Source organism: Seriola lalandi, unplaced genomic scaffold, assembly GCF_002814215.2.
Source record: "Seriola lalandi dorsalis isolate HSWRI2012SDOR001 ecotype SW California unplaced genomic scaffold, Sedor1 jcf7180002054938, whole genome shotgun sequence".
Classification (NCBI taxonomy): domain Eukaryota; kingdom Metazoa; phylum Chordata; class Actinopteri; order Carangiformes; family Carangidae; genus Seriola; species Seriola lalandi.
Genome location: NW_019525490.1, coordinates 865,158 through 872,072, shown reverse-complemented (window position 1 = coordinate 872,072; position 6,915 = coordinate 865,158). Strand labels below are relative to the sequence as shown.

Genomic DNA, 6,915 nt, shown 5'->3' with positions numbered 1-6,915 from the left:
CAGGAAACGCCCAGTACACGTGCTTTTTCTACCCTCCCATTCTTTACTGCGAAAGACGGCTGTTGTGCTGTCAATAGATCCTATAATCAGAAAACTACAAGAAAACTATGTACTGACATACTAAATAAAAACTTTACAGTTATACAGCACATCAACTTGCTGTAAAACTACACACGTCAACGGATAACTTTGCAGTCAAATAACTGGCAACCCCCTTCTTTTCTTCCGCTAGTACTGAAACTAGCCATGTTGTCAGAGCTAAGAATAGCTCAGCTACACGTTGAATCCCCATATTGCTTTGCGCTGCACTGAGTTCCACGCCCATCTACCCAGAGCAGACTGGGGCCTGATTACTCTGCTATGGAGAGGAGGAGGAGGCCTGTAGAGATAAAACAAAGGCCTACTGAAAGCTCAAGGAGTGGAATATATGATCTTGCTCTTGGCCATTCATCCATCCCTGTACTGATGTTCCACTTGGCCATGCGACTGCTGCATATTTCACACAGTAATAGTCATTTTTATCCTAAATATAATGCAGGAAGAGCCAAAACATTAAACCTCTTACAAAACCCATTATGAAGTGATTCCTTAGTTTAACAGAGCAGTCTACAGACAAAAGTTGGTCTTAAAGGCTTTAAGGTAAAAAACAACTGTGGATTGTTTTGTGTAAGGATACAATAGAGGGCACTTGTGACAGATTCTTGGTCGTGTCCTCCCACCCAGTGTTTATTTGTTTGAGTAGTCCCATTATTAGAATATTTGTTACCTCATGTTAGATCATGCTTGACTTGTAGAAACTACAACTAAAGCGTAGAAACCTTCTTTCTATCATAAAGGATTAGAAAAGCGGTTTGACTTTCTTGTTTTAGAAAGCACTGAATCTATTCAGATGAAAGGTATTCACTTTTTTGAAAATTTTATCATGTCTTACTTCAGAGCGACAAACATTTGCATATGCAGCGTTTAAGTCTTTCACAGTAATTCATCACGCAACATGATCTGAAAAGGGAAATGAAAGCTCATCAATTGGCACAAAGGTTCACTGCAAAAAAAAAGTATGTTTATTGCAGAGAAACACTGAGAACTACTGCTCTCATTATGGGTTTAACCACTAACGGTTCTTTACAAAATAATACTGATAGGTCAGAATCTGAGAGAGAGAGAAAAGAAAAAAATGTGAAAAACAAAGTAACAAAAAAAATCTGACATTTATCAATAAAATGTGTAATCCAGCTTTTTAGCTTACCATGTTGTTACCTAAACATTGGCTTCAACACATTTATGTCAACTCTTTTAACACACAGAAGGTGCCTTTTTTTAGTTGAGTGTCTTGCGCCCCCTGCTGTTCAGCTGCTGGAACAGTCACATTATCCTCAGATCTCAATGAGCTGTAGTTCCATAACTTACAGATCAGAGTCCTGGACTTGGTGGAAGAATGTGGGCAGGAAAAGAATTTCAATGAGGCTTCTCTCTTTGTGTCTCTGATTGAAGCCACTGATATTCAGTCAATTGATTAAAAAGCAGCTCAGTGACCAATTTGGTTTAATCTTTTGAATGTGCAGCAGGGTGGTGTTGAGTGTACAATGCAGTTGTTATATTTAAAAAAGTGCAATTATCAAAGGTAATGTTCTAACATAAAAACCTCCCCTAAGCTCTGCTTAATATACCAAGTTAATATCTTTAATGCAGACTTTCCCAGTTATGTTTTAAAGAAGGTAAGTTTGGAAATACAGGAGGCTGTCTAGTCAGCCTGAGCATTTCAACCAAGTACAACTCCTAAAAAAAAAAACGCATATAACCTCATTCACGTCTTACAAACTCTATACATCCTTTCACTCGTAAATTCTCATACAGCATACTCAGTTTTAAGTGTCAGAATTTGTCGGCTTTTCAGTCGTTTTTGCTTTCTTTGACCCGTCTGTGTTGTGCTCCCTCTTCCTCTTTTGTCTGTTCTTCTGCCCTTCCTCTTGTCTGAATTGATGCCTGTTGGGAAAAAAGTCACATTCATATGCAGAGACCAGTGAAATGAATGAACTGAAACTTAAACTGAATATGCCTTTTTTATGTTTGGCTAGGGACAACAGATGAAATCAGCATCATCAGCCGAACAGCACCATGTAGAATAAAAAAGTCTGTTTGCAGTGTGCTTACACTCTCACTTTTGTACCGTCCAGATGTAAGTATTTAGAGTGCAGTAAGAGAGAATGCTCCTAGCTTTTTAATGCAGCTATGAATCAACAATGTGGATCCAAATTCAACGGGGAGATTGCTATAGAAAGAAATAGGCTTTATGTAAAATGAAATATTTGATTCTTACAACAAAAAAAAAACATCTGAATGAACTATCATACCCCATGTTTACATTCAGGGAATAACAATCTCAAATTAGCCTTTCCTCTGTTCACACAAACATACTGAAACAGGACATCAAACCTTAGGTTAGGGCCTGTAAGTGTGTAAACATGAATGGGATGGAGTGAAAGAGTCATGGTTTGCATTCGTTCTATAATAGTCTCAGGGGTAGAGTGGTGTGATCTCACCTGGACTGCCAGCGTCGGCCGCTGTTCCACACTCTACCAAAAGAGGGAAGCCAGTTGGCGTCTGTGTGTGAGCTGTGATCAAAGTTGGCTCCGACTCTGTTCGGTGGAAGCTTCCTCAGCTTCTCTTGCTCCTCTGGCAAAAGACGAATGAGGCCATTTTAATTATACTCCAATCCTTGTTTTGACTGTTTTACCTAAGGTCTACATGTGGTGCTGCATACGTGGTATTACATGGATAAAATCTTTGCGTCATTGAGAATCACGAAGAGCAAGATCAGAGACCAATATCTTTATACTGCTTAACTGCCATGATTTTCATAAGATACAGCAGTAGCATCAAAAAAGTCACAGAAACAGCAGATTCTAAGATGAGTTATAAATCACAGCTCCCAGGCAACCAATAACAGATAATTACTCAGCTCTCATGGAAATTATGATCGACGTTGGAGCATTTCTTCGAGCAGATGAACTGTGCAGCTGACAACAAATTTACATGACACACAACAAGAAAAAAATCTGTGTGTGTGATTCCTACTCTGTTTGAGGAACTCTTGAAGCGATGGGCCAATCTCTACATTTGCTGTAGAATTTGAGGTCCCCTCCAGAGGATCGTCCTGGAGCCAAGGAGGGACGGCACCTACGACACAGAGAACCCATATGCTTACTCTTCCTCAACCCCATGCAAGAGGTGAAATGAGCCTGCAAATTCTGGAGACACTGGGTTTATGCACAAGCTTTGAAAAGTATGGAAAGCACAATAAGAAACTAGTAAATGTTCTATTAATTCAAAGGGAACCCTTAATATACATGCACATGTGCCGTTTCTGTTTAGGATCATGTGACAGCTGGCAAAGCAATATTACTATAAGCACAACATATATATCCACCAAACTCATCAAACGCAGAGAAGAGACTGACCTGGAAAACAGATGGAATGAATTTTAAAGCTAAAAGTGACTCATATTTAGCAGGATTTTTCAGACATGGCTAAGATTTTATTTTTCTTACAAAAAAGCTGATTGCAATAATTTAAAAATGTTTTTTCAGATGAAAAAGATGAAACATTTTCTAAATAAAATTAATTTTGACTATTATTATTATTATGTACAGAAAAAAATCAAAAATGCACATTCAGTATATCAGGGTATCACACAGTTATTAATAGAGGAGGCACCACAGTTTGTTAAAAGACATTATTACACTTTTGTAAAGTATAATATTAGGCTTACTAAGCTTCATGGGAAATAAACTGTGGTGCTATATGACACAGCAAAGACCATGTATGAGGTGATTGTTTAAACTACTGTCTGGTAAAAACACTGATCAGTAAGATAAGAGATGAGTTTATATACTTAACCATTGCATCTATTCATATATCACTGTACCTGTATGGACATTTCCACTGTTTGATGAATCCTGTAACAGATATCAAATGAGATCATTGTGTTGTGGGGATAAAAGAAAATCAGTTCATTATTAAACACTTTCATAATGACAGCTGTCCGTCTACCTGATAGCCGATAAAAGTCAGGCCTTGTCCTGTTGCAGCCCACGGTGATTCCACCACTGAGTCCACAAAGCTGCTACCTGGCTGCTGGTCTGATCCCTGAGATGGAAACTGAGAGCTGTTCCCCAGACAACAAAGGGATCCCCAAACAAACAGATGTAATTTCAAGTGCTACTGATGATACAACGCAAAAAAAAAAAGAAAAAAAAGAAAAAAGGATGAAACGTGACAGATAGACACTGTGTTACCTGACAGAATCCTCTGCAGACATGTCTGTGCCGTTGGGTCCATTGTACAACTCCGGCTCTGCGTCACGCTGATATTGATTCAGGAAAAGCCAACAGTGGTTCACAGAGGAAGTCTGAGCACTCATCGCGCGTCAACTCAGCTTTTATAATCACAATCCTCACACACGACTTTGCTCCAAATGTTAACACAAACCTCTCATTATTCACCATCCCCATCTCAATTTCCACTCTTGTCCTTAAACCACCCTGGCCACCAGATACAAGGTTTCACCAGCCACAAATATTTTCAGAGTTAAACAGGTTCGCCAGAGGATCATTGCTTTGGCAGTTGCAATCATTTAGGTGGAGAATTGTGGCAATTCCCATCTTACATGCAACTCAACATGATGAAAGACAACAGTCAAGGCCAGAGTGATGGATACTGCCACTGCATCCTTGGAAAACAAACCTCTAAAAGAGACTGAAGGACCTCTTGACGATGCTTCTCCTGGGTCCGGATATAATCAGCTTGCTGCAGCCATGAAAAGAAAAACAAACAAACAAGAGATTGCACCAGATTGCCATCAGAATGTTGGTTAAAATGACGTTCCCTACGACACTTTTTAGCCATGCTAGTGACGGTCTCAGAGTTGCTACCACAGCTATAGACTCTTCGTTGGTTAATCTTAAATTAATTTTTTTTTTTAAAAAAGAAAGAAAAGAAGCAATTTTGCATTACCTGCTTAATGAATTCATCCTCCTTCTCCACAAAGGATTCCAACACATTTGCCAGCTCAGATTTAAACCTAAACAAAAGCGAACAATGATCAATGCAAGGAATCTTTTATTTTCCAAACCAACTTCATTAATATAGACTTTTGGCTCACTGGACCTACCTCTCAGTTTCCTCCTCTGTGACGATGACCTTGTCTCTAAGCTTGGGGTCGGCTTTGTTGTCCCACCAAAACTTGTGTGTATTTTTCCTGTGTTCTGGGCTGAAACCAAGTACATTTGAAAGGTAAACCAGCAAAGAGACAGAAGGAGTCGATCACAGAAAACTTGAGTTAAAAGTGTGATTATGTGAATTTTGACAAGCTCACAGACGTTCAGTTGCATGAAAATAGTTTTGGTACTTACGTGGCCATGTGTTCCAACAACCCTCCGTACAGCACAGTCATGTTGCCATCTGTAACGTTTCTATTAACTTCGAGCCCACAGCAGTAGCACCAGAATGTCTGCTTGGGCTGTGTGCAGTCAAACTTTTCTACTTGGGGCTTTTTAAGTGTTCGACGAGCTTCCTTCACCTGGGTGACAGAGGATGAAACAAACACAGAAAACATAAAAGTTGTACTAACTGTAACGAAAACTGATGCGGTCTTATACAACAGCCCTGCAGTAAGTCCTGTATTATATTGGCTTATATCAACAGATGATCACCAATTATGTAAAAAAAATAAATAAAACAAGGAATTTAAGAATAAAATACCTTTGACTGAATAAATAATCAGTGCAAATGTTTGTGTGAAATAAATTATCTAATAGTGCAACCCTGCATCCTTTTAAGGTGGTATAGTGACTAGTTGGAGTTTGACTTACTGTAAAGGAAAAACAGGCAGCCATAATCTGTGTGTGTGTGTGTGTGATGTGCATACTCAATACGGCAATATTTTACCATACCATGAAATAGTACATATAACACAAACAAAAAAGAAAACTGTAGTACATACTATGAGTTACAAAAATAATAATATATAATTATTATAAGGAGATGTAAGCAATACAATTCAATATAACAGGTGTTAGACATGTCTGTACATATACTACTACAGTTACACTAAAATAAGTAGCCCAGGTGAGCAACATAATCTCAGACAATCTGAACATGCGGAGACTGATTCTGTGATTTCTTATCTCGACATTGTCCCATCTGTTATTAGCCTGGTTAACGTTATAAATTCAATATCTTTGATGCACCTCGTAGTGGCCATTTTGTAGACGTCAAGCTCTAAATTACTACATATGTTAGTGAGCTTAAAAAAAATTTGTGTTGTTGTGCAGCACAAGTTAGCAAACACAAAAGGCTAAAAAAAAGTGTCAGTGTCACTCAAGAGGTGACACAACTAGGTTTACAGCTAGCACCGGGGAGCTAGCACCGGGGAGCTAGCACCGGGGAGCTAGCACCGGGGAGCTAGCACCGGGGAGCTAGCAGTGCGTAAACAGATCAAATCCATGTAGGTGGAAGAAAATGTGAGCACAAAAACACTCAAAATGCTAGATATCAGTATGAATTGGTTGGCATAAACCTACTTACCTTTTCCAAGAATTTGAGAAGAACCACTCTGAGTCTGCTTTGATGACTTTTTCCGAAGATATGTCCCTTCCCGGTGAACGTTGTCTGCCTACATATGTGGCAGTAATAGGCCCCCATTGATGCGATGGGAGTAGTACACTACAGTAAACTACAGCTAAGCTGACACGGGACTCGAGCTTAAACCAAACATCTCTATTATTATTTTAATTATTATTTTATTTATCGCAACTCAACTCACGAGCGTTGGTAGTCTGCTACCGGAAGCAATTCCGTCTCAATATGTGTCCCCAGTGGAGACAAAGAGGCGAGGCGGAACTGACGTTAAACATT

The 6,915-nt window shown here is 39.1% G+C and overlaps 1 protein-coding gene across 1 annotated transcript; it reads right to left on the bottom strand.

The window, feature by feature from the left end:
* Positions 1 to 708: 708 nt before the first annotated feature.
* On the bottom strand, positions 709 to 6,836 carry cenatac (centrosomal AT-AC splicing factor). Its single transcript, XM_023393563.2, has 11 exons — positions 6,586 to 6,836; positions 5,412 to 5,578; positions 5,171 to 5,269; positions 5,014 to 5,080; positions 4,744 to 4,806; positions 4,296 to 4,363; positions 4,051 to 4,165; positions 3,926 to 3,956; positions 3,076 to 3,177; positions 2,541 to 2,673; positions 709 to 1,983 (listed from the first exon to the last, which is right to left on the bottom strand). The coding sequence occupies exons 1-11, from the start codon at positions 6,700 to 6,702 to the stop codon at positions 1,866 to 1,868; spliced, it is 1,080 nt and encodes a 359-aa protein (XP_023249331.1). The 5' UTR covers positions 6,703 to 6,836; the 3' UTR covers positions 709 to 1,865.
* Between the last annotated feature and the right edge of the window lie 79 nt (positions 6,837 to 6,915).

What these genes read in the sequence shown, in the direction of transcription:
- cenatac (XM_023393563.2), bottom strand. Translation starts at nt 6,702, where the DNA reads ATGGGGGCCTATTACTGCCACATATGTAGGCAGACAACGTTCACCGGG. An exon ending in ACAGAGGAGGAAACTGAGAG is followed by an intron (nt 5,081 to 5,170) that starts GTAGGTCCAGTG and finishes GCTTTTGTTTAG; the next exon opens with GTTTAAATCTGAGCTGGCAA. An exon ending in AGGATGAATTCATTAAGCAG is followed by an intron (nt 4,807 to 5,013) that starts GTAATGCAAAAT and finishes TCATGGCTGCAG; the next exon opens with CAAGCTGATTATATCCGGAC.